This window comes from Elaeis guineensis, chromosome 9 (assembly GCF_000442705.2).
Source record: "Elaeis guineensis isolate ETL-2024a chromosome 9, EG11, whole genome shotgun sequence".
Taxonomy (NCBI): domain Eukaryota; kingdom Viridiplantae; phylum Streptophyta; class Magnoliopsida; order Arecales; family Arecaceae; genus Elaeis; species Elaeis guineensis.
The window spans coordinates 8,452,422-8,480,028 of NC_026001.2; the positions used below are offsets into that span (position 1 = coordinate 8,452,422).

General features: G+C 37.5%; 1 protein-coding gene across 7 annotated transcripts; it reads left to right on the top strand.

Annotated features, from left to right (window-relative positions):
- The first annotated feature begins 1,327 nt into the window (after positions 1–1,327).
- Positions 1,328–21,885, top strand: LOC105051784 (ultraviolet-B receptor UVR8). Of its 7 annotated transcripts, none has more exons than XM_073243150.1 (13): positions 1,333–1,609; positions 1,759–1,866; positions 4,484–4,670; positions 5,828–5,974; positions 6,565–6,646; positions 7,626–7,781; positions 14,324–14,497; positions 16,334–16,405; positions 17,714–17,785; positions 18,034–18,152; positions 20,267–20,349; positions 20,447–20,499; positions 21,599–21,885. In XM_073243150.1, the coding sequence occupies exons 1-13, from the start codon at positions 1,399–1,401 to the stop codon at positions 21,653–21,655; spliced, it is 1,521 nt and encodes a 506-aa protein (XP_073099251.1). In that variant the 5' UTR covers positions 1,333–1,398; the 3' UTR covers positions 21,656–21,885. The 7 variants fall into 7 exon arrangements, 5 of the variants coding, with proteins under 5 accessions (XP_073099251.1, XP_073099250.1, XP_010930684.2 ...); XM_073243149.1 differs by lacking the exon at positions 21,599–21,885 and adding an exon at positions 20,702–20,972 and having other exon boundaries at positions 1,335–1,609; positions 14,330–14,497; XM_010932382.4 differs by lacking the exon at positions 21,599–21,885 and adding an exon at positions 20,702–20,972 and having other exon boundaries at positions 1,339–1,609.
- Positions 21,886–27,607: the final 5,722 nt, after the last annotated feature.

The following is a 27,607-nucleotide window of genomic DNA, read 5'->3' on the forward strand; positions in this document are numbered from 1 at the left end:
ATATATCAGAACTATAAATTTTAAGATTAATGTCAATGTATTTATAGTTTTACGTGATATCAGAGAGAGAGAGATTTTGAGATTAATTATCCATGTGTTTGCCGTTCTACGTGCTATCAGAGTATACAATTTCCTCGCAATAAAGGAAGTGAGTTATCAAGTTTGTTTCAAGGCTATCGCGTGCCAAGGTTTTGCCACCAGAGGAGAATGCGATGACAGGGCGATGAAAGTAGAACTAGTAAAAATTTTATTCGTCTCCATGAGGTTACTACCTTCAATCATTGAAGGCTCTGGGCGAGGTGAGCCCATGCACGGCTTCGAGCGGGGCCATCACGACGGTGGCTCGTGCAGAGTACCACTCTCGGTGGCCTCAGAACGTACTAATTGAACTCGCTCAGTCCCGACGGTGAGGCATCGCGTTCAAAGCTTAATTGAACCCGGACCCACAATAAATGGACTCCGATGACATTAATGAAGAATTACCTCAGCCTGCGGAGAAAAATAGGGGAGGAAGAAGGTGACCGACCGGATCCAGTCACCTTCGGGTGGAGTCATGTGTCTTCACATCATGCCATGTGGTGGCTTCAAGTGTAGCCTTCCTCCGGTTCATCCTATTCATTATATTTACAATTTTTTTACCCAAATAAATATTTTTTCTATCCAAATAAAAATTTTTAATTATATTATTTTTTTAAAATAATGATCCATCAAAAAAATTAGTATTTATTTGATGGATCCATAGCTATTAGTGCTTCCTGAGATGCATGATCATAAATTATCTATGCTTTTTTCTCACACGTCCATTATTCATTAATTTGGTTTGATGATATATTTTTAGTTAACATAATTATATGCCCATATATATCTTTTTATTAACCATTGTACAAAATAATTCTTATTAATTATTATATATATTTATTATAATGTAAGGTAAAAATTGCCTATACAAAGAACAAATCTTAAATAGGACTTCTTTGTTGTATATAATTCATATTAAACTTAAATTTGAAGTGGTGAGATATAAATCTGAATTTTTTTTTATCTCTATGGATTGGAGAGAATCTATTATCCAATCAAGCTATATATAATGAGTGCTATATGGATGTGGGATCCAGTAATATTTAGAATATCCTAATAAGCACTATTTAATCACATTGATATTGTGAATCACTAATGATCCGACCCTCTCCACAAAATAGTAGAAGATCCCGATCCATACAAAATATTATATACGTAGATATGCCGACTCGCTCATTTTGGAGTGCATAAACAATAAATTATTAGACATTGCTTCCCAGAGAGGGAAAAGACCAAAACAAGAAACGCAGCACCGTGTGTCGACCCTGAGGACGTTCTCACCGGGGACCGGTGACGGGATCTCCGTCCGGAAGGGGAAAGATGGGGAAAACGACAAGACCTTGCGAAACGGTGGTGGGGAATCGAGAGGTGGAGAGAGAGCGAGGGCGACCGCGCGGTACGAATATGGTTGAATGCCCCCCCGCCCGCATTCAATGCGGAGGCCGTCAGCTCTCTCTCCTTTTCCATTCCGTTCGACGCCCTGCCCTCTCCACAGGTTACGCTGCGGCACTGCTTCTTCCCTCCCCTACTCGTAACCCACCCACCCAACCACCCACTCGTTATTTTTCTTGATCTCCCACCGTGCTCGATATATTTCTCTCTTTGCTGATATATTTCCTCCCATTCCCCAACCCGAACTCCTCTACTCCTTTCTCTTGGGAGTCGTGGTGGATATGGCAGAAGAGGGCGCCGCCGATGACATGACCGCACCGGCATCGGCATCGGCATCGGATCCTCGCCAGGTCGTTCTTATCTCCGCCGGAGCCAGCCATTCCGTCGCCCTTCTCTGTCAGTACCAATTTCTTTTCTTTCATTTCTTTCGTTTGTTCCCCCCATCTTATGGTTGCTTAAAATGCTATTAGTTTCGTTTCGAAACGGGATTAGAGAGCTTTACGTGTGGTGTCCGTCTTCTTTTTGGTTCATGAGGATTTTAAAATTCTCGAGTTCTTTACTGCTTTTGGTCGCTTGAGCTTAAATTTTCTCACTGCGGCTGGGCCATCCTCGAGGTTTCGGTTCATCTTGACCAGGATCACGGCACCTGATTTAGATGAACTATGAATACTAGATAAGAGAGCCAGGTATCTAGCTGCCTTTTGACTTTACCTAGATCCGATCCGAGGGAACAACCCCATGAAGATTGCATGAGGCTTCTTAGTTTACGTGATGGTACTGAAAACTTCGTTACATCCTTGGTGGAGAGAAGCTTAATGTCGTCAGCAAATTAGACAAAGTTGGCCGCATATGATATTACACTGTTGATTCAAGTTTCTTCTCGACAAATTTCATAATCAGTCTTCAATTGTATCAAGAAAATATTAAGCCACTTGGGTTGAGGGCATTTTGCTGGATTGTGCTAGCTCCAAGAAAAGAGGCCCTTTTCAACCATCTAACGATACATTCTGGTTGAGATTCAGTGAAAAAGATCCGATTTTCTTTTACCACTTGTTCAATACGCACGGTTGAAATTGACTTGAAAACTTCTTCACATAATATTCTATGCTAAATTTATGATTTCGAATCTTCTGCAGTAACCATATTTAATATGCTCTGCTCTGCTGCATGTCATGTTAATATCTATCTATAATTCAATGCTATATACATATACATACATACATACATAATTACATATATACATATGCATTTTGATGTGTACCTATATGTATTTGAATACATATATGTATTTATATATGTGCACAGATGTACAAACTTATGTATGTATGAACATACGTACGTGCAAATGTACTTATGTACGTAGATACGTACTTACATACATAGGTATGTACATACACATGCGCGCATGTGCATACAGGGTTGGCAAAATGTGACCCAACCTATATTTGACTTGCCATAAGCAGGTTTAGATTTGGGCTAAATAAGTTTGTGTTGTAAATAGATCGATCTGTTTAACTTGTTTAACATTCAAATTGATTTTCAATTTCATATATCAGACCCATTTAACCCATTTAATCCTGTTAATATTGGGGTTGGGTTAGGTCTGGTAACTCATTTCACCTGTGTAAGCCATTTAATCTGTTTAAAACTTGTTTAACCTATTTAAAACATGCTTAACCTATTTCTGTCATGTTTAACCTAACATATATAATCAGTTTAATCCGTTTAAATTCATTTAACCTGTGAAAAATCCGCTTAACCTTTTAATCTGTTTAACTTGACTTGTTAAATAAATGGGTTATGTGGATCGAATCGAATAACCTATTTAATAAACATGTCAGATTTAGATATAAATTTTTGATCTGTTTAATAAGCAGGTCGGGTTTGGATGAAGGAATTTTTGATCGGACCTGCTTTTGACCCGACCTGTATCCCATCTGATCTGACCTGACCCAATTGCCACTCCTATACACTTATACACGCACACACATACGCATAGTATGCATGCGTCTATGTATTTTTTATATGGGTGCTTGAATACATTAGTATAGACATATGTGTCATATAGGGGTGGCAATCATGTGAGGCATGGTCGGATACGAGTCGGGTTTGATGCATGTTGGGTTAAAAATTTGTCAACTGAACATAATCTATTTATTAAATAGGTCCAAAAATCCAGATTGAACCTTGCCTATTTATTAAACACGTAATCTTATCCAACTTATATGACTCATTTATTAAATAGATCAAGTTAGGTTAAATGGGTTAAACATATTAAGTGGGTTTTTAACGGGTTAAACAGGTTAAGCGGGTTAGGTTAAACATGATAGAAATATGTTAAGTATGTTTTAAATAGATTAAACATGTCTTAAATGGATTAAATAGATTATCTGACTCTACCTGATCTGAATATTCAATGGGTTGGATGTGTCAAATCCAAATCCAACCGGGTCGACTTGTTTATGACCCGAATCCATTTATGACATGAACCTATTTAGCCCAAACCCAAACTTGCTTATGGTAGGTTGAACATGGATTGGGTTGAGGGTCGGATCACGTTTTGCCAGCCTTAGTGTCATATGTATCCTTGCAAGTCCAAAATTTTGTAAATTGATTTTTTCTATATAATTTTGCTTTGCTAGTTGTTCATTAGAAAGATATTCTTTACAGATACTAAAATTTAACTTGTATGGGTTTTTCTGGTTGGGAACAAACCCAATCTTTCCCTCAATAAAACTTGTATAGGCTTTTGGAATTTGAAGATTTCACTTCTGTGGCCAACTCTTTGGGAACAAAACATTCCTTTCAATATGGCTACAATTATTTTGGAAAGTTTTCTTTGTTTTATCATTATCATTTGTTTGAATTACAGATAAGCTTTATAACTGTTTCCTTACTATTTGTTGGGGCCATCACCTCCATTGTTGGTAGTCCTTTCTTGCTGACTTGGAAGTATGCCGCATATCATGGCATCAATTACAAGATTCTTAGCTGGTGGACTGGTATGTAACAGCTGACAATGCGGTCTGCTCTTGGGGAAGGGGGGAAGATGGACAGTTGGGCCATGGAGATGCTGAAGATCGACATCTTCCGACATTATTAAGTGCATTGAATAGCCAAGGCATTGTGTCTGTTACTTGTGGAGCTGATCACACAACAGCATATTCTGAACCAGAATTGCAAGTTTACAGCTGGGGATGGTATGTTCAATTTCTGTTATGGGTTGCCAGTTTTTAAAATTGTTGTTGCTTGCTGTTGCATGTTTTGGGTTGTTCTGAAAATTGATATATATTTCATTTGGTGTTAAATTTCGTGAGTTCTGTATACTTGTTGAATGCTGTTCTATACATATTTGCTGCCAGCCAAAAATAGAAAGCGAATCAACTTTTTCATTGTCTACATATGATAACGACATGCTTAATTTGTGTATATAAAAAGGCAGATGTTTGAGTGATATTGTGATTCATTTGCTCACTTAGAATATGCATGCAAGACATCTGTATCCACAGCTATTCACCTGGCAATGATAAACAAATCGTTATCCAGCAAATGTCTGATAGGTACCTTTTGATCTTTGCTAATTCATTTGAGCCTCTTTAACCTTATATATATCTATTTTTCCATGCTATCAATTTTCAGATTAGCTTGCTAGGAGCCTTGGATGTTATTCCTTTTCATGCTGCTCAATCACTTTTATATACTTAAACTGGAGACTTCATAATTTCGTATCATATGCTTAGAAGTATTTACAAAATTTTGGAGGTTTACAAAGTTATTATTGGTCCTATTTGACCATGATAAATTATGATTAATATCAAGGGATCCAGAAATATGCATCTTACTAGATGTTTAATAGTTATGGACTATTTTTCATTCGACTACCGTTCTTTTTCTTCATGTACTTGGAAAAAGTTCTAATTGTAATTTAGTTCTATAACCAACTGTCAAATGAGATTAGTAGCTGAGTATTCAGTGAAGATGAGTAGATAATGTGGTCAATATGAAGTTGAGAAACCAAATTATCGGTGTCCTTGTTATTCAGTTTTAACCAAGATTTGTCGTTACGGACCCCGTACTAGTACCATCCTATTGCAGTACAGTATGCGGTTCGGTATGATGCAAGATGGCATACCAAATGTTGGTGCGGTATGAGACACCTTACCGGTATGAGACTGGTATGGTACAGTATGGGTTGTATTGGCCGGTTGGAGCTGATACAGCATTCCATGTTTTCAACCATGTGTTTTTTGAGGACTCACCTTCCAGTTTGATTCCAAGTGGCATTGCTAAAATTATCTATAATGCAAAACTTGTATGAATGTTTTTCTTAGTATTTGCACTCTTCTTGTACATGCAGGGGTGATTTTGGAAGGTTAGGACATGGAAACTCTAGTGATGTCTTTACTCCACAATCAATCAAAGCATTACAAGGATTAAAGATTAAACAAATTGCTTGTGGTGATAGCCATTGTTTGGCTGTCACTGTAGATGGGCAGGTGCAAAGGTCTGTATCAAGTTTATTATGTTGTGGCACAGTCTCCTTAATATCTTTCCTTTGCTAATCGCAATATTTCTGCATTATACTGTTGATCTACAACTAAATCTTCTCCCAACATTTTGGGACGAACACAATGCTACAAACAACTAAATCTTCAGTCAACAATGCTACAAATTGAAAAATTCTGAGTGCTGGTCCTTTTTTGGTACTAACAATTACATAATGGAGGATCTTTTGCTTCATAAATATGTTTCACTGTACATTTTTGTATTTATATGATATCTCTTCTTAGATGATCTTAGCCAAACCTCGATTTCGTTTAAATGTGGCATTGAACATTAATAACTCAAATAACCATCCTAATTTGAGGAGTCTCTTTGTCCCTTTTAGTATGGTGTGACTCGTCACTCATGTTTAATGAATGATCTTGAGTTCATTATCTTCTACTTAATTTTCTGTGGAGGAATAACTTACAGAAAATAGAATTATTGTCCTTGATCCCTCAGATTGTGTTTGGAAGGATTTTGTGGATTAAATATCTTTAATGTGTTATACTCCACTAAATTTGCATATTTTGTTCTAATGATTTGTTGAAGTTGGGGGCGGAACCAAAATGGGCAACTTGGTCTTGGAACCACTGAAGATTCTCTTGTGCCTCAAAGGATTCAAGCCTTTCAGGTAAAATTGGCTGTACATCTTTCCTAATGCCTTGCTTGGAATGCATATCATGAAGGATGCTGCTTGTGTCCTAAATGACTTGATTTACAACATGAAATGTCTCCTATAGCTGCCTATATGTTTGACATGATTGGCTAGATAAATCATCTCTCTGTAAAATTATGAGTATATAATCAATTAATGATTATAACTTCAACTTACTTTGGATTTATTAAAGATGATAGTAATCTAGTTTCTGTACTAAGCTCTTGGATAAGTTTGACTGTAGGAAACGAAGCAAAGCGCCTCTCAAAAAATGTCGTCCCTAACATTTGTTTAGTCGAATCTCTGTCTCTCAAATCATTACTAGTTATGTAGCTTTTATGTTTAATTCTGGGTGTGAGATGCCAACTGTACTGATATAACAAGAAAATGTTTGCTTTTGCATATTGGTTGAGAAAGTATATGTCATATTTTTATATAGTTCCTACAGCTTGATTTGAATGCTGCAGACCTGATCAGAGGCTTCTGGAACTTTTATATTTTGATCAATGATTTCCATATGAGCCCTCATATTTTTCACTTCCAACAAGGTTTTTCTTACTTTTTTGGGAATATTTTCTGTATTTAAAGATGGTTGCACATAACTCCTGCAAGTCGTTATAACCGAGAAACTTTTTGTTCTCTTCCTTCATATCAACTCTGTTTCCTGGTGACATTCCTACTTAAGAAGATCTACATTTCTTCCTCTTTTTATAATGAAATAGACAGTGCTGCATAGAAGGTTGAAGATAGACGAACAAGCCATGATCAGCCTGATAACTGATAGCTCCTCCCTTTTTTTTATTTATTTTTTAAATAAATGAGATGAAGTAAAATTATTTTTTCCAAACATTGAATGACATATAGTGCATGTCATTTTAACTTGTATTTGGAGGTGAAAGTACTCCTTTGAAATGGCTTATATGCATTTGAGTATCCTTCCTTGGTTTATTGCTAGGGAATTGCTGTCAAAATGGTTGCAGCAGGTGCTGAACATACTGCTGCAGTTACCGAAGATGGTGAGCTCTATGGTTGGGGTTGGGGCCGGTATGGAAATTTGGGTTTAGGTGACCGTAATGACCGGTTGGTCCCAGAGAAAGTTTCTGCTATAGAGGTATGTTTTTTTCCCCATTTAATATTTTTTGCATCGGATTCATATTACCACTTCAGACTTTTAATCATGAATCGGGTTTTATTTTACTTGTTCAGACTTGAAGATCTTATCTTTGATCTGATGCTAGTTATGCTTGCACCCAATTATTTTACATCAGGTTTCTTTGCCTACTGTTTAAGAATTTCTCATATCTAAATTTATTTTATTCAAATGGATCTCTCTGAAACATCTGCAACTCATTTTTCTGGACATTATTAAGTGAAATTTAGTTCTAGAGTAAGGAACTTTGTGATGATTTTTCCCCTTTTTGGGCTCTAGTTGGTAACTGTAATTCCATATTGTTTCTTGACTACCTTTATATTTATATTAGAATCATGAAAATGATTATGCTAAAAGATATGATCTAATCTCTCCCTCCCTCCCTTCCTTCCTGTTCTCTCTCTCTCTCTCTCTCTCTCTCTCTCTCTAAGAGAAAGGGAGGGAGAAGCATTTGCGATAAATTATCTAGATTCAAATACTTTGCAATGTGCCATGATAGCCTATTTCCCAAGTGCACGAATCACTTAAGTAATACAATGATGAATAAGAGATCGTTCCCACGAGAACTGAGTTTAATTACTAAAAATGAACGCTAATTTTACTAATATCTGAATGATCGAAACTGAATGACGATAGAAAATAAATTTAACTATAGCTAAAATTATCTCTAAAGAACTCAATGAAAACTGAATCAAAATTTGATTGATAAAGCACTAGGGTATATTTGATTCCACTTGGACCAATTATCAATTCCAGCTATTCCGATTAATAATTCAAATTTAATTATTAATGCAAGGATCAATAATCCTAAATTATTTAATAATCTCTCCCGAGACTTATTAAAGATACTAATTAAAACCTATAATCTATCTCCCAATAGTAAAATAGATTTCAATTAATTCATTAAGCACAGTGATTGTTCTCAAGATTCCATAGGTCAAATCTTCTGCTCCCGCTCTAATTATTATTCTTGTGATGCTTGTTATTAACTCCAATTTATAATCTTCCTTCCCAGTGCCAATTATAAATCGAAATCAATCAAGTACCAAAGATAATAATATCTAAAAGCATTAAGTGCAAATAACAAGCAATTACATTAATAAAAAAAATTAATACAAAATTCTGAAATTTACATTAAATCCAAGCTACATCAGGTACCCTTGCTAGAAATTTGGCTCCTCATAATATCAAAATCAAACTCAAGTTTACTCAAATAAAAATCCAAAATCATCCTAATAATGAGTTCTAGAAAATAAATTCAAAGTAAACAAGGGAAAAAATTAAAAACTCAGAAGGAATTGCAGAGTCGAATGAATCCTCTCTTCAAATCTCTCAGGTACTCAAAACTCCTTGCTTGATTTCCAGCTTTCCAAGATGATTCTCCCCCCTTGCTTGTTGGTGTTTTAGAGCCCTTAAATAGGGCTAGGGCTAGGGTTAAGGTGGTATTTTTCTCATAGTTTTATTCCATGTATAATTCTTCTTATTTGGTATAGAATCTTCTCTCTTTTGGATAGGCTTTAAGCAACCACCAGCCATCTACTCCTTATGCCACTCCAAATTTTTTGATTTTATTCTGATTTCCATAGTAAAAGGAAGAAAGGAGGCGTGATTAATCAAAGGAGAAGGATTTCTTCCTTCTTCAGCCTTCTAGGGTCCACAAAATCTACAAAAATAAAGTAAGGTTTCAGCTGCCCAAATCAGGTCTTCTAAGAATTGGTCCCAATTCTTTCCAAGTTTGCTCCTCATGCAGAATCACTTTGGATTTTGATTTCCTACCATTTAATCCTTTCCAAGATAGCTCCTTGCCATCCAAAATTGGTTGTCATATCAGGTCTCTGCGTCAAGAAAAACTAGGAAGAATCTGGGTGTATCGGGTGTTTCCTGTTGTGTCCAACATTGTTATCAGTGTCACGCCCCGAATCCAACACCCGGATCGGATACATGATGGCCGCACACTCCTTAGAGCAAGTCCTAAAAAATATGCAAAGCCAAAAATAATTCATTACAACCTCAACATCTATAATATCTGATTTCAATAATAATTAGTAAAACTTGCATAATTACAAATGAAATTCTTTCAATCCTCTGATCAGGTATCATGACACTCTATCTATGCATCCGCTTACTCGCAAATCCATACCATAGCCAACCATGAGCATCCTGTAATTCTGAGAAGAAAAAGAGAAATAGAGGAGTGTGAGCTTTACAGCCCAGTAAGAATCTCACATATCATACCAGTATAATAATATAATTTGAAAATAAAGATAAGCAATAAAACATAAAATCTCATGTTCAATATCCAGAATATTGCAAACATCCATAAATTATCTGTTTTGTCAAAAGAGATGCATCATCATATATTAATGGGTGAAACACTTTTATTCAGCATTAATTTCATGTCTTGTCTTCTATTTCTCTTTTCATAATCACATGATCTTTAACTTTTCTTTCTGGCTTTGGACTAACCAAGTCTATACCTCAGTCTCCATCCGAATAAATTTTCACTCATAAGCCTTTCAAGGCTGTCCTAGGCATGAGCTCTTGGCCGGCTGTCCCACGTACGAAAGCCCGTGAGGGACTGTCCCAGGCATAAGCTCCTGGTGGGCTGTCCCAGACATGAGCTCCTGGCCAACTGATTCACGTATAAGTCCGTCGAGGCTGTCCCAAGCATAAGCTCCTGGCGGGCTATCCCAGGAATAAGCTCCTGACAGGCTGCTCCACATGACAAGGCTAGTCCAAACCATATCTCTTTTTTTTTTTTATTTTCATGAAATTATAATATTTTGACTTCTTTAATCAATTTTAATTTGTAGTGTGATCAAGACAAATATATCATATCCATATACATGCCATCAATCACCGATACATATATATTGACATAACATACTCATGCTTAAAAATCATATAAGCAAATAACGATGTCTCAAGCGTAGCAAAATCATCGATCATGAATTCAACGATGCAAAATGAATGATACAATACCAACGATAAAATAGCATATATAATGGTGATCATGTATCGAGATTCTTATCTCTATCGACGATCGATTTAAATGCAGAATTTGATGAGCTTCTCAATCTACGAATCCGAAATCAAAATATTTTGTTCTATATCTTCTTGTACAACAATTACATCTCTACATGATCAGGATTAAATATAAAAATCATAATATGGTGATTACAATCAGCTTCAACCTCATGTAGCCACCTTATTTGGAATCCAAATTCAATTTCATAATTACGTTCCTTTCTTGCTTCTCTTAGAATTCTGTAGGATCAGGTCTTGCTCAATTTGGAGTCTTGTAGCTTGTTTTTCAGGGGTCCTCATGCCAAAGTGTCTAGAATTAAAGTTGGCTGACTAGATAAGAGATTAATTGCTTGATTTGTTTCTTGCACCCCTGGTTTCTTTTTTGGCTGACGGCACCAACAAGGATGAGGTGTGGGGTCTATTTATGACTTGATTTGGTTATTCTGCTTTAAGGTGGACTCTAATTTTGATGCAAGACCCTGATGACTCTGGATGACTAACCCTGCTGAATTGGACTCAACTAATTTCACTTAATTTGACCTTCTAATTTTCAGGGGTCCTCATGCCAAAGTGTCCAGAATTAAGATTGGTTGATTAGATGAGAGAGATTAATTGCTTGATTTGTTTCCTGCACCCCTGGTTTCTTTTCCGGCTGATGGCGCCAACAAAGATGAGGTGTGGGGTCCATTTATGACTTGATTTGATTATTCTGCTTTGAGGTGAACTCTAATTTTGATGCAAGACCCTGATGACTCCGAATGACCAACCCTGCGGAATTAGACTCAATCAATTTCACTTAATTTGACCTTTACAACATGGTTAAGCCCAAGTAGGTGTGACCTAGCTCAATTACCTGCAATTGACATAAAATATATCAGGTTCTTACGTTTATTAAGTTAATTATTATACCAATTTATTAGATTGATCATTGTGTTACTTTATTATATCAAAAACATCAAAATCATTAAAAACTAATAATAATAATTACTATAAAAATGCAACACATCACATCATCCAAGATTCAAAATCCAGAACCTCTTCTTTACAAAGTCAAAACAAATTTTGAAAAGCATATGTAGTACAACATTAAGGCTGCCCCTCTTCTCTTCTCTTGAAGACCATATCTGACATATAGATTTCTTGTAGAATACCATTATAGTACAGGCATTAATTTTGGGCCCTTTCAGAGCCCACCCTCCTCTCCTGTCTCAAAGACCACCTGTGACATAGTTTTCCTCTAAGAACACCTTTCTGCTAGCTTTTCCGCCTCTGTTTTTGTGTCTTATGTGATTGAATACCACTTTTATATTTGTATATATACATTCCTCCATTTTCAGTAAAAAATATTTGTATGATTATGGTAAAGAACTAAAGTGGGATCATGTACCTTTTTTTTTTTTTTTTGTTTCTTGACATATGCCTGTTTGAACAGCTTCAGTTAAACCTGTCTTTCTTTGATAAGAATTAATATGATCTCTATAGGGTTTCCCCTCTAAATGAAATTCAATGGGGTTCATAGGGACCATATCTTTGTCCATAGGATCCAAAGTCCCTGGATCAATCGAAAGTTCGATTCAGTCTTGAACTGCTCATTTTCAGGTCCATTATATGAACTAAATGATACAATGCAAGCAAAAGTTCTTAGATTCATGGAGATATAGAATAGTGTATGAGTCATCATGCTTGGATATCTGTCATTTGAGTCTTGAATAATTATTCCAGTAATTGCAAGACTCCATATTGAGAGCTAGGTGTGGTCTTGAGTTCACGAAGTGATTCTGAATTCATAGTTATGACCTATCCCTGATTAGCATCAAAATTATATGATGTTTGAGGGATGCGATTGCATGGATGCCGGTGTTTTCAGATCTTGAACTGCAATACATAGCTCTCTCTTAACTTTCTTTTCAGGAAGATGGGGCACATGTTTGAACTGTAGGAGTTGGCCAATCCCCATTTTCATCCTCATTGTCCGAATCATCACAGAGAGAGTGGATGATGAATGAGGGAATGGAGAGATCATGAGTGAAGCAATAGTTTGTTGATGTCGATTAATTGGATCTACAATCAATAGAGATTTGAGCAAATCGAGATATTGTTCTCCTAAATCCAATAACCATCAAAGGTATCTATACATATAACTATTCTGTCTGGTTAAAGTCCATAGTTGTCATCACCTGAAATGCTTTGTAAAACTCATGTAAAACTTGCTGACATGAAGTGAGAAAGGAAGTTCAGCTTTGTGAGAATATGCTAATATTGTTGTTAGGTTAAGTAATCCTTTATTTTATGCTCATTCTTCCTCAGCCCTTATTTTAGATCTCGAGTAGCAACATGAACAATTTTTTTTCGTAGGAAAGAATATGAGCTTCATCACTACAAAAATATATCGGTCAGTGGTCACCTCACTGTCATTATCCTCTCTTTAGCACTACCAAGATGATGTGCCCTACCACAACTTAATGACAAGAAATGACAAAGCTTGTCTACTTTTATAAACACATACGTAGATGCTGGAAGCCTGGAACTTTTGTACTCAACATATGATCATGATGTGTGAACACGAACTTAAAAATTCTATTAATATTTGGTATCCTTATGTTCTAAGAATGGCTAAGCTTCTGATTGCATACTCTTGACCTTAGAGATTTGGTTGTGGGCTGTGCAGTTGAATGACTATTTGAGTCAATATTTGATCTGATCGAGGAGGGAAGATTTTCTTCAATCCGCTCAACTCGAATCTCAAAAGAAAAAGATAGAAGAAGGGAAGAATTTTTGAAAGTAGGGCTCAAGTCTGTTTTCTCTCTTTATTTTTTTTATTCATTAAAAATGAGGTACATATTCTCTATTTATGATAACAAGATCCGTCATTACACAAATTGGGTCGGATTTCTTTCTCTAGTTCTAATGTGAGCTCTATCGGATTCTTTTTTAGATTGGAATCTACGTTCGGTCAAAGTCTTATCCGAAAAGAAATTTTCAAGTTGACCGGCCTATTTCGAGTCCTAAACGAAAAAATTTTGGCTCAATCGTTGGAGGCGCTGCCCCTTACCGGATGGACGTCACATCTTAGATCTTGAAAAACTATCCAATTTTTTTTTTTAAAAAAGATTATCAAAATCGGACATTGAATGACCAATTTATGGCCTCCGGAAGTTTGGTTTGTGACTTGGTTTTCTAATGTGGTGGATTTGGCTCCTGGACCCATGCAGTGCTATTTGTAGTGCCTAAGTGATCCATATTGAGTTTGGTTATCCTCCTGATCAATATTCTAAGGGCGACTGAGAAAAAATAAGATATTGTCAATGTTTTGCCTCCTTTTATCATATATACAAATGGCTATTGCAAATTGTATTAGCATTATTTATTGAAATTTGAATCTAGTGTTACACCAGCATTATTTTTTGTGAATTTCTTGTGCCTATGGATTTCTGAGGTTACTGATGTTTTTGGCTTCATTTATCATATGTATCTAGGAGCAGAAGATGGTGCTTGTTGCATGTGGGTGGCGTCATACAATAGCTGCGTCTGCCTCTGGGAGCTTATACACATTTGGATGGAGCAAATATGGTCAATTAGGGCATGGGGACTTTGAGGATCATCTTATTCCGCATCAGTTGGAAGCATTAAAAGATAGTTGCATTTCTCAGGTTCTAACTAACATATTAATTTGAATGATTCTTCAATCTATTTTTTTATGCCACTTAAAATTAAATATTTTCAATTACTTGTAAGGATGTTAAACACATTCTGTACACTTGTTTTAGAGAGAGGGAACCCTTGTTGGCACTCCACAAAGATTTAGTCTATTTTTGCAATTTCACATTCCATAGGTGTTGACAAGGGAATGGATGTCATGGGAAAGTTCATGCTTTGCTCATCCATGACTTATGAATCCAATAAGGGGAAGAACCAGTAAACCTACCATTCAAACGAGTTGAATTCCAGATTTTCTTACTTTTTTTGCAATTTGATTGTCTTGTAAAGTTAACCTTTCATGTCAAGCTGTAAGCTGTCAATTAGCTGTAACATGATACTTTAAAAGGAGATAACCTGTTACAACCTTCAATTACTTTTTTGTCATTTACAAAATACTGGTCTTTATACTTGCTTTTCACCATATTTCTTGTTTTTTCATACCTATATTTCCATTACTTTTAATGCTTTCGGACATTTTGGTAATTGCAATTATGGTGAAAGGAGAATAAATTGCTTAATACAAATTCTCAGGCTCTCTTAATTTTAAAAGGTCATATTTTTAAGTGGTAAATACTTACATAAAGAATATCTTCTTGAAACTTGACCTTCTTCAAGACATGGTCAGCTCAGTGAGTCTTCTAGAGCAAGTTACTGCCCTAAGTCAATATTATTTTAAGGATGATTAGAGTCTATGACCTACATGTCTTCCATATCATAAAATTATATAAGAAGATACTGAATTCATAAGGCCATTTACAAAATTTATGGAATATCAAGTTTTTCAGTCTTATTCTTCAAAGCAAGATGTATCTTGTTTCATTGACATCAAATTCCATTGAACAGCATATTCTTTCAATGTTTTTGATCCATTAGTTGTTGAACCTTTATACCATAACTCATTCATATCCATACCAAGCATGTAACACTGCTTTAACCACCCTGACCAACTATTGCTACATGATCCTCATTCAGCATGCACCACAAGGCTTCTCTGTTGATGTTTGCTAGTTTATCTATGAAGCTGTAAAAGGTTAATGGATTAACACCAACTTTTTTATGTGCAACTGTTGAGAGTGAAAACTCTTGTTTCTTTCTACATTAGTACGACCTTTTTCCTTGGCATTTATCCTCTCTATAATGAAATTTATCCTTTAGAAAGAATATTTAGAATTCAATAAAAACATTGTTAATCTTGTCTCTAGTTGCTGAAAATTTGTGGAATGTGGAAAATTGATAGCCAATAAGTGCTTATACTTGTTGCAACTTGAAAGAACATCTCTCATTTTATTATTTTTCTAGAAGCTGATGAATTTGTTTTGTCTTAGTTTCATTCTTTATAAGAACTAATGTGCCAATCAGTAGGAGGACGTCCGTATTCATGTCATTTAGTCTCAATTTTCATATAAGCACCAGCTTGTGATCTGTCTCAGTTCACAGTTATGATTATATCACTAAAGATCTAACCAATACATTTTTTGACTAGAATTAATCATTTCCTGAAGTTCTTGATACCTAGAAATCTGATTAAAAAATGGGAAAGCTTGTCTTCATTTGATATATTATTATGACAGATTGATTTCTCATGTATTTTAGTATGGCTAATTCATTATCATATTTATCTGTTAGACTTATTATTGTTCGTGTTCTATACTAAAAATGGTATAAAGAAGAAGAAAGGATTAATTTTGAGTTGTTTCATTCGTAGTTATGAACTATGTGTAACATCAATGTTGGAGTGAATTTAGCACAATTCTGATTACTCGGTGGTTTGGTTTGTTTGTCTTTAGATATCAGGTGGATGGCGACATACAATGGCACTCACATCAGATGGAAGGCTTTATGGATGGGGATGGAATAAGGTTCTCTTATTTCTCAATCTATGTTTGTCTTCTGTAACCAATCAGTTCTGTAGTCATTGATTAGTTAATTCATATGTTACTCTTTATTTTCCTTGCTGTTGCTTGTGAAATGAATGTATATGCAGATATGAAAAACTTTAGAATGGATAGTGTGGAGCACTATGCATATTAGAAAGTTGAGGTCATAGCTTGTTTATTTCAACTAGTCTGATACTTATGGTTGAACTTGTGTTTATTTCTACTCCTAAGATGCCAGATATGTAAGTTAAATCAAACTAGTTATTAAGATCTATTGGTTCAGAAAGACAATTGCTTAGCTCCTTCAACAAAGCCAATCTTCGACTTCTTTCATTTTATGAGAATACTGATGCAGTTAGTAATTGATCAGCAGGTAGACGGCTGTATCCATAATGATCTTCAATACATGCTTTATGGTCACTGAGCCAATAACTTGTTCGTTGTTTTATTTGCAATTAGTGAGCGGGAAACAAGAACATTTTTATTTGTTGGAGTGCTTAAAATAAGTGCTTAATTGTTTTCCATGCTGAGATATTTATAGAAACTCCCCTAGTTCTTGCTGTAGAGATTTTAATATTCATAATCGCTTTATCAAAATGTAAGATGTCTTACCTAGATGGATGATCTTTGAATCTAAAAACAATTTTCTTGCCAGGATTTATACCTGCCTAAAACTTGAAACTAGCTTTTTTCAAATATGAAGTCACTATTCATCTTCAACTAATTTATGGACCTCAATGCAGCAGTCAAAAAGAGCAGGAAACAAAACCAAAATTTACATATTTCACTCTTAGCATTTCAAGATTTTGCCCCACGAAGTCTTCAGAAATTTGGTGAATTTTCTGCATTACACTGGATTCTGAATCCATTCTTTATTACCCCAAAGCTGAATCATGTCTGAATGGTTCTGTACTTTGGTGTGGCCAGGTATGACAAGATTTGCAGCCTCTAGTTTGACAACCTATATATAAGTTATATTACATCAAATGCAATACTGGAGATTTGATTAGCTAATTCGAAATTTCATATATTGGTGGCACATGTTTGCCTATGCCCATTTCATATGCACGATTATCAACATCACATATAATAATGGGCAAGGTACAATGAGTCAAGAAGTGTCAAAAGCAGAGGGGATTGACGGCTGGAGTACATGCTTTTTCCTTCTTTGTAAATGACCACTGATACATATATTTTTTAACGGCTTATTCTTTATACTCTTAATTGTTATGACAACTTTTAGAGTCTTTTGATTTGTTGCTCATGGTCCCGATATGTTTTCTTGCTTAGTTTGGACAAGTTGGTGTGGGTGATAATGTTGATCACTGCTCTCCAGTAGAAGTTAAATTTCCAGACGAACAGGTATACTGTCATTTCTTAAAACACTTATGTGCCTTATCTTCATCTGATGTTAAATTGAGCGCTTGGAATTATTTCTTCAGTGATAGCTTGCTGTATTAGCCTTTAATAAAAATGAAAGTGAAGACAGATTAATAAAGTGAGCCCCAAGTAATTGGGTTAAATCTTATTAATTATGGTTGTAGCTTGAGGTGTTATCTAAGACTAAAACTCTTAGATTTCCTAATTATTTTCTGCTGGCCTGTCTGCAGAAAGTTGTTCAAATCTCATGTGGATGGAGGCACACTCTTGCTTTTACCGAAAGAAGAAACGTATTTTCATGGGGAAGGGGTACTAGTGGACAGCTTGGCCATGGAGATATTTTTGACCGGTAATTGCATTTGCAGCTGTCAAAACTTTTGAAATAGTGACTTGTGCTATACTTTGATGATTTAGTAATAATTAAAAATCCTGGCTTGATTTGTGTTATCCTTCTTTTGGTAGTAACTAAAATCCTGGTTCTATTTGTAGGTAGTTGAGAGATAATACTGCTGTTGGACTTCCGACATTTTTGATAGTGCTGATGTTTAATGTAGCTCTGCTCTTTTTTTTTTAAGGATCTAAGATCATATTTGCAATTGAGCAATGCCACACTGAATTTCAAATGTTAGCATAGTTTTTGAACTAAGACAATAAAGGAAAATCAATAACTAGTTAGTTGGAACTTAATCCTCTTTATTGCTCACTGAATACAGTATTGCTTAACAGTTCTTTGGGAAAAATAATCTTTTGACAAATTGAGACTGCCATGCTAATGTAGCTGCTCTGGAAAGAGTAAATGCCCAGACAAGCCAGCAACTGTACTTTGTTATTTGTCTCTGATGCATTTGGCATTAAGAATGCCAAATTTATTATTTGTAAATGAACTTGACATTTGAAATGTTGATGTAAAATGCTCTATAGTCTTCATTACTGAAATTAAAGTAGATTTGTATGCTTCAAATTTCTCATAGCATACTTCGGTAAAATAAAAATCAAACTAGTTAGAAGATTTATGATTATTATTGTTTAAAAAAAAATGCTAGGATGGTAAGTCATTTAGGTCAAAGATGAAAATCCAACAAATGATGCTTGTTGAGAAGATCGTATTGGAGCATTGTGGGAGTGGTATAAGAATCATGTTTTTTAGAGGTGAAAACATGGATTATTCTGAAGGACTGGGGAGTTATTTATGGCATAAGCCCCTTTTTTCATGCTTGTTTTATATAATGTGCTAATTGATGATATCCAGGAGAGCGTGCTTTCAACTCTAGCGATTCTAATTAGCATGTTAAAAAGTAGTCGAAATTAGTTTGGAGGTATCTATAGTAGTTTAAAGAAATGAACATTCAATAGGTTACAGATTGATCAGGATAGAGTCAATGCAGTACAACTTTTCTAGCAATATACATGGAGTTGAGGATTTAATGGAACTAAGGGACGAGTTTCCCTGGGCAAATCACTTTGACTTTCTATGTCTGTTCTAGCATGGGTGAAGAAATAGTGATACGTCCATGCTAAGCTCAGGTTGGATGAATGAAGTGGAGATGCAACTGCAATCATTTAGGAATTTTGCTAGATGTTATAGGGATTGAGAAAATATTGATAAAGCAGTAAAAAGTTTAGCATTATTATATAGATTATGGAATTGAGGCAAGGAACTGGTCCTGCGAGTACGAGCATCACAAAGATGAGGATGCCTACATGTATATTTTGTTAGAAAGGTCTCTAAAAATTATTAGGGAACTCAGACCCTCATTTTGTATTTATGGATTTGAGTGTGTGATGAAGTGGTCCCATGAGCTTGGGCATAGCAGATATGAGGGCGCTCAGGAGTTGACAGGTAAAATGGAAGACCATGGAATAAAGAGAAAGGTCAACAGTAATAACAATGGACAAATGGAGGAGAGATCTCTTATGATGGTTTGATGATGTATAGCATAGGCCAGGATGGTGCCAATGAGATAAGGAGCTTTATTTATTGGGGTAGTAGAAGTGAAACCAAAGCAGTGTCTGATCGTGCTAGTGTTGCATGCTTGGAAAATACTATTTCAGAAACCTGGACTCTGGATAGGAACATATGTAGCAAAATAAGAACAATCTTGCTAACCCCAGTTACCAAGGTAATGCTTGCATTTGTTTCTCATGTTCCCTATTTTAAGTGTATGCACATTTATTCATTGACATGTTCTGCTGAATTGGGAAGTTCAACGTCTAGGATTTTAATTCTAATCTGTTTACAAATGATGCTGTCTTTATTCACTTGTTACTCTGCCTCAAAAATATCGTTTCTTTATGAAAATGGAAAAAAAAATTGGTCAGTTATGATACATCAATTAAGAACCACGATTCATGTAGAAAAGTTTAACACTATCACTAAAAGTTGGTTAGTTATGATGCATCCATTAAGAACCACAATTTCATAAGAAAAGTTCATCATTAACACTTTCTGTTGGTAACCTGAAGGAACATTCCCAAGATGATCGAGGTTTTAAGTGCGGATGGGTCTGGTTGCAAGGAACTAGCATCCTCGAAAGTGGATTTGACAGGTTGAGATACTTCAGTACTAGTTATTCTAGAGATATTGTGATGTTTACTATAGGTCTTCTAACAGAATTACTCATGCTGCTTTCCTGTGTCTGATAGGCAAGGTCTGGATTTCGCCATCTGAAAGATATGCTATTGTTCCTGATGAAACTGTAAGCTCGGTTATTCTTAATCGCTCTCAATTATATCCAAATAAAAGAGAAATCAAACACTTATGTGACCTAAATTCTGTCAACGTTTAATTCAATCTGGCAATGACGTTTGATATTGCTGAATTGCATCAGTAGCTGTTCTGTAGATTTTTATAAATACGTGGTTATATCTCAGATAATTAGGGATAGGATTTTCATGTAGGTAACGAGCGTAGCAGCAAATCCGATCAGGGGCAATGGGAATGATGCAAATGTACCAGAGGGTGATGTCAAGAGAATTAGGCTCTAGTTTGTCTTCGTCCCACATGCCATGTGTCATGCATGGCATTTTGCTGTGTTTCCTCTGCAATAAACTGATGCTTTTGTTTTCTATGAGAAGATTATATCTCTTTCATTTTCCCCTTTTTTTCATTGTTGATGGATCGTTGGCTGCTTTTGGGTTGCACAATGAAATAATCATGGGTTTGCCTTCATTGGTTGTGCAATGAAATAATCATATTATAAAGCAATCAATGAATATACGATAAATTCTGCTAAGATAAACATGAAATTGGCCAACCGATCTTAGCTTGGGGAGTTGGCATCCGCCTTCATGTTGTGGACGTGAAGTTTTTGACTAGATTTATCTAAAATAAAATAATTGACTATTGTTATAAAATGGAGCAGGCCTTGATGCAAATATATGAAATTATTTGTTTGTCATATTCACATATTAACATATATCTTTACGGTTCATGGTTGGTTTAACGTCCATTCCAGTAGGATGATACTAATGTCGCAACAATGGCAAAATTATTGTGTATTCTTTTAGATAATGCCAGATGCTATAAAAATTGTGCATCAAGTGCTTTTGCTTGTTTTTGTGTCCTATGTCTATTCTCTCTATTGCGCTATGGGTGCTATTTTGTAGCATCCGCTCATTCAATTCAGCATAAAATTATTAGTTAGATGAGGTTCACCATGAAGCATTAATCATTTAACTTTTTTTGTAATGTGTAATAACAACATATATATTTAATTCTTTTTTCCTCCCTTCAACTAATAAATTATTAGTGGTCCACGGTGATTTTGGTCCAACTAATAATTCTTCTGCGTGCAGCACAAGTCTCCCGTGGCTGCAGGGGATTGGTGCGGTACACCAAGCTTATGTGGGTGACATGTGAGCCATCGTGTGCTAGCTAGCTACCAACCAACGCGTGTTAGTGTTTAGTTTTTCTCTTGCACGGGATGATAGAGATATTAACTCTTCGTTTTTTTTTCCATTCCTCTCTGTCTTCCATACCTTCTTCATGGGCATCCCGTGTGAATATTTTAGTGCGAGAAATGTGTAACTTCCAAAATAATAATTCTGCTATTATAATATGATAACGATTATTATTTTGCATCGTGACCCTGCACGATAAAAATATACAATGAGATTACCGTTATTGAAAGAAAAATATATAAAAGGAAAGTCAGTACTTTCTTTGATAAATATCGCACATTTAGCATTTCACATGTAATTCAATTTATTTATCATGTGTCAGCCATCCAATGATTTATTTTTTTTTATATTTAAAATTTAAAATTTAAAATAAAGATAGAATATAAAATGTGACTAATGAATGAGGATAAAATTTGAAATGCCATGCAATGAAAATAAATTATTAAAAAAATTAATTAAATTTAGTATTCCACATGGAATCTAATTTATTTGTCACGTATCCCAATGGCTCATTTTTTGTGTTTGCACATATATCAAAGAATGAGGATAAAATTTAAAAGATCATGTAATGAATGAGGATAAAATTTAAAATGTTATACAATGAGAATAAATTATTAAAAAAATTATTCAAATCTGCATGCCGGTGATAGAAGTCATTTGCTAGGTCTTGTCTGCTGTCTGATCTAACCAATGGTTGATATATTAAAAGAAAAAAATTATACCAGAATCACGTGCTTGAAATTCACTTACAAGATGGCAGAACCCACTTGTTGGGCCATAGAGTCTGGTTTAAGAGGGAGACAGGATCTTCTGGTGATTTCATCTGAATCGTAGATCCAGATTGCTGGATAATAGATAGTTGAAAAAACAATAGATCGATTTGGCAGTCTAATATGATGGTGATTTGGATGGAGAGTTACAAGGAGTCACGAAGGAAGATGATGGAGGGGATTGGTCAGTAGAGGAAGATAGAGAGAATCTATATATTTCTCTCTAGATGATAGGACCGTGCATGGAGAAGATTTTTAGTATTAAGTTTTTTTTTTTAACGTATAGTAGATTGTATCTTCAATTCTATATCTCATAACTATTGGGTGGTTGCTGCAGGTATGCTGCAGCATCCGAATCCTTACTGCATCATCTGAGAGAAGGAGGATTTAGTAAGTTTAGTATTTTTTTTTAATCAGTCAATGGGGTTTGCTGTTGAGCTTCCTCTTCCATGCTGCATCATGTGGAAGATGAAGGATCATGTGTTACAATACTGCTGATCACATGGAGGTGAGGTTTTGGGGACGTTGCTGTATGAGCGCTATCCATTCCGAGCATCACTGTGGAGCATTCACGATCAATGGTGCTGTGAAAGTCGACAGCTTTGTGCACAGATGTGCACAATGCAGGAGGAGTCCAGATGCATCCAGATTGGGTTTAGGGCTATAGGATTTGGGTACTCTTTGGGCCTTAAAGGGTTCGGATCAGTGGATTTGGATATATGGATTCGGATTATCGGGTTCGATTTATCGAGTGGTGGGTTATCGGGTTTCAGGTTATTCAGCTGTTGGTTTTTGGAAGATGGTTTAGCTGGGTTAGGATTGGGGTTTAGGGTTCGATTTTGGGTTAGGGTTAGGATGAGTAATTGGGTTAGGCCAAATGTGGATAGGTTTGTATCCGATTAGGGTTGGGATGGCCGGTTGGGTTAGGGTAAGGGCTAGGGTCAGAGTTAGGATGATAGTTTTTGGTGGAGAGAGCTAGGGTTTCCAGTGGAGATGGTGTTAGGGTTCCGGTGGTGGGCAAGAGGAAGGGATGGTGGTGGTGAGTGTTAGGGTTAGGGTTATCTGGATCAGGGATGAAGGGTGGTTCAAGCATATAGGAAGTAAAAAAGGGGCCGGGAGGAGGGGGGTCGATTGAGGAAAGAGAACAAAGAAGAGCTATGATTTTCAATTGGAGGGAGAGCCGAATATCAGAGTAAGGTTCAGTTGGGGTCGGGGAGAGGATTGTTGGGATGGGGTGAGGGTTACGGTTGGGGTTAGGGTTAGGGTTAGGGCCACGATTCGAGGGTAGGAAGGTGGTGGACAGCGCTAGGGTTAGGGTTTCAGAGTGTTAGGTTAGGATTGATCGGGTTGGAGAGGAAGAGTGGTTGAGGGATATAAGAAGAAAAAAAATAGTGGGGTTCGACCGGAGAAAGAGGGAAAGAGAACAAAGAAAGATATATTACCAAAGAGCGACTGATTCCACCTGAAGATGGGGAGGAGCGGCTTTCGCAGCAATCAATGGCCTCCCATCTTTAGGGAAGGAGGAAAGGAGGAGAGGATGGTCTCGACCGTGATGGTCGTTAGTTCGGTTCTTGAGTTGTGGATCCGTTGCAGGTGCCATGGCCTTTTCATGCAAACCATTAAACGATGAGATCGGCACATAGAGGACACATCCGACCAGAGAGGAAGGAGGCTTGCCTGAAAAAGATGGATAAGGAAGGATGCCGGAGATGATGATGGAGAATGGGGTGGAGGGAGGGTGGCTGGAAGGAAGAATCGGGAGGGAATAGGGTTTGAGTGGGGGAGGGGGGAGACATTTAGGGCCCGCTAGCATAGGTGAATTATGGGTTCGTGGCACATAAAAAATTGATCATGTAGAGGATTATGTAGGAGTCCCTATAAATCATTTTTTGAGAGAATGGTTGCATAGAAAAATTATGTGATGAGCTGCATATTTTGGCTGTTTGGAATATTTTTACGAGGATGTCCTCGTGAAAAGGATATGAAAAAATTGCTGGATTTTTTTGTTATATTTATTTTTTATTTTTATTTTTGTTGAAAATATGATTTAATATTGATGAAAATATAGCTTAATAAGATTGATAAAAAATGGTGTATGATCTAGTGGATTAAAAAATTTAATAATTTTTTTAGTTGAATATAATATTTTACTAATATCATTTATTTAATATGATATTTTATTCTATATTAATAAAAATGATTAATGATTTATGACATAAAAAATTTGATGGTGACTAAAATGGAGCATGACAAAAATATTTTTAAAAATTCTTCTATGTTCTCTTTTCAGTTCGTATGAAGGATTTATTGCTGAAGATTGTTGAGGTATTTTTTGATTCTCGATCTGCATCAGTTTGATCAATTTGTAGACAACAATATTTAATATCCTATGCTTGATGTATATAATTGTTTGTTATGATATGGTTGGATACTATTTATTTTGTATTAGATAACAATATATTTCGAAGAAGTAGAAATAGAGCCGAAATAATTTTTGAGATAAAAAATATAAAATTTAAATTAAAAATTTTTATTTATATTAAATTATTATTATATTTTTTTATAGAGTTTTTTTGGATCCGTTGTGTAGCGCGGGTTATTTACTAGTAAAATAACAAACATCAAACATAATTTTTTAAAATTTAGAATAAATATATTTTTGAAAACATCCTACTGATATTTGTAATTTTTTAATACCTCCAAATGGTGGTATGTGGTTCGACATTAAACTAAAATAGCATGAAAACTAGTCAACTTAGGATATGTTGAGCTATTGTTTCAACTTGGATTAAAATTCCTATAGGAATTGGTCTCTTCCGGGCTGCACGGAGAAAAAAAAAAAGAAAACTTGTTTCTTTTTCCATAGAATTTGAGCTGGACGGTATTTTGTTGATGTAGAGTCATGTTTTGATTATCATGCTGATTCATGAATCTTGTTGGGATATACCGACCGACCCTGGTGCCGACTCACCGACGGGTCACGATGCCGACCCACCCTGATGCCAACTCATCGACGGGTCACGATGCCGACCCATCCTTGATGCCGATTCACCGACGGATCCCGATGCCGACCCATCCATCTTTGAGGATGGACCGACCGACTTCGTCCGTCTGACGACGGGCAACACTAACGGTAACTACCGATCATGTCCGGCCGAAACATGTTGGCCTAACAGGCCAAAACTGCCTCCGATCGCCTGAAAGCCGATCTCGCACCGCCGACTCCCTGTCGGGTGGGACATCACCGACTCCCTGTCGGTTTGGACAACCGACGTCCGACCTCTACAGGCCTTCCTGGATGCCGAACGACCGGCATAGGCTGCAGTCCTATCAAGGACATGCCGTGCAACCACCAGGGGGCGTTGTCCTGTCAGAAAATCTGGGGCACTGTCCTATCGAGGACGCGAATTAATTCTAGGATCTGTCAGCTCGTCAACGACGTGACAACCCCCGACGATTTGACAACTCTTCAGTTGTCCACATCACCGACGATGGGACCATACCACCTCTTACTATAAGACGAGGTAAGGCAGCAGCTTGAGGGGGGTCCTTTCTCTCTCTCTCGCTCTCTCCACCACTGAGTCCCCTGATTCCTCTCTACTGTTGCCTAGTCTCCTCTCTGACTTGACCGTCGGAAGATCTCCGCCGGAGGCATCTCCGATCAGTGTGGACTTTCCTTTGCAGGTGCTCGTTCTCGGCGACCAGGCGATGAGGGGATTGGCCGCAACAGGTTTGGCGCGTCAGGTAGGAGGTACGACCGGCATACGACCTCCACAGAGTTCGAAGAACCTTTTCGAGATGACGAGGACAAGGGCTCAGCAGTCGAGAGCCACCGGATCGGCGAGACGATCTTCCCGTCGGGGAGAGGCTTCTCCACCACTCCCCGCTGCAGAGTCTAACTCTCCCATCCCGCGGTAACCACGGAGGTGCAGATCGCGACGATCGTGCGGCAGATGATTGTGTTGACGGACGCGGTCAAAAGCCTTCAACCCACCCGATTGCCGCGCTCGCCGGTGGAGCAATCGATGGTGCATCCGATGCTCTCCAGGAGCAGCCGCCGATGCCCATGTCGGTCTCCATCTCCTCCTCGGGAGCGGCTGTCGCAGCACTCCCACCAAGAGGAAGAGAGGCGGCCATGGCATGATGCCCGTCGGTCTCGACGACTGACCCCTTCCCAGCTGGAACGAGCAAGGAAGGAGAAGCGGCCACGAACACCGTCCGCCTCCCTCTCGGATTCATCAGGAGACTCCACCCCCGAGGTCTCTCAGCACTGACGGGCCGACAACTACGAACGCAGGTTTGAAGAAATCGACCGCCGGCTTGCCCAGTTGCAGGTGGACGGACAGAAGTCCTCGAACGACATCGACTTTCAGACCGCCCAACCTCTCTCCCGACTTATCCTCGACGAACCGATCCCGGTCGGTTCAAGATGCCACACGTGGAGCCTTACGACGGCTCCACCGACCCAGTTGACCACCTGGAGAGCTACAAGGCTCTTATGACGATCCAGGGGGCAACCGATGCTCTTCTTTGCATCGGCTTCCCCGCCACACTTTGCAAAGCAGCCAGGGCCTGGTACTCCGATCTTCGTCCAGAAAGTATCCACTCCTTTGGACAGCTCGAGCACTCCTTCGTGGCCCACTTCAGCACCAGCCGGAAGCCACCACGAACCTCGGATAGCCTTTTCTCCCTCAAACAGGGAGAAAACGAGATGCTTCGATGTTTCGTGGTATGATTTAACGCGGCCACGCTGGAGGTTCGGGATCTCAAAGAGGATATGGCTATCTCGGCCATGAAGCGGGGGCTGAGGGCATCCCGATTCACATACTCTTTGGATAAGACCCTCCCCCGGACGTATGCCGGACTGCTGGAGTGCGCGTACAAGTACATGCACGCAGATGAAGGAGCTTCCGACCGATGCCTGACCGAGTCCAAGGGCCCAAGGAGAAGCGAAAGAAGGGTCGGGCCCCTGCCGAGCCTAGCAGGCCCCCGACCGACAGTCGGGCCTCACCCCCATGACGGAACCAGAGGTCGCCTCGATGGCGGAGTTCGAGACCGACGCACCTCAGGTATGACTCCTATACTCCTCTCTCTGCTCCTCGTGCGCAGATTTTGATGGAGATCGAAGGAGAAG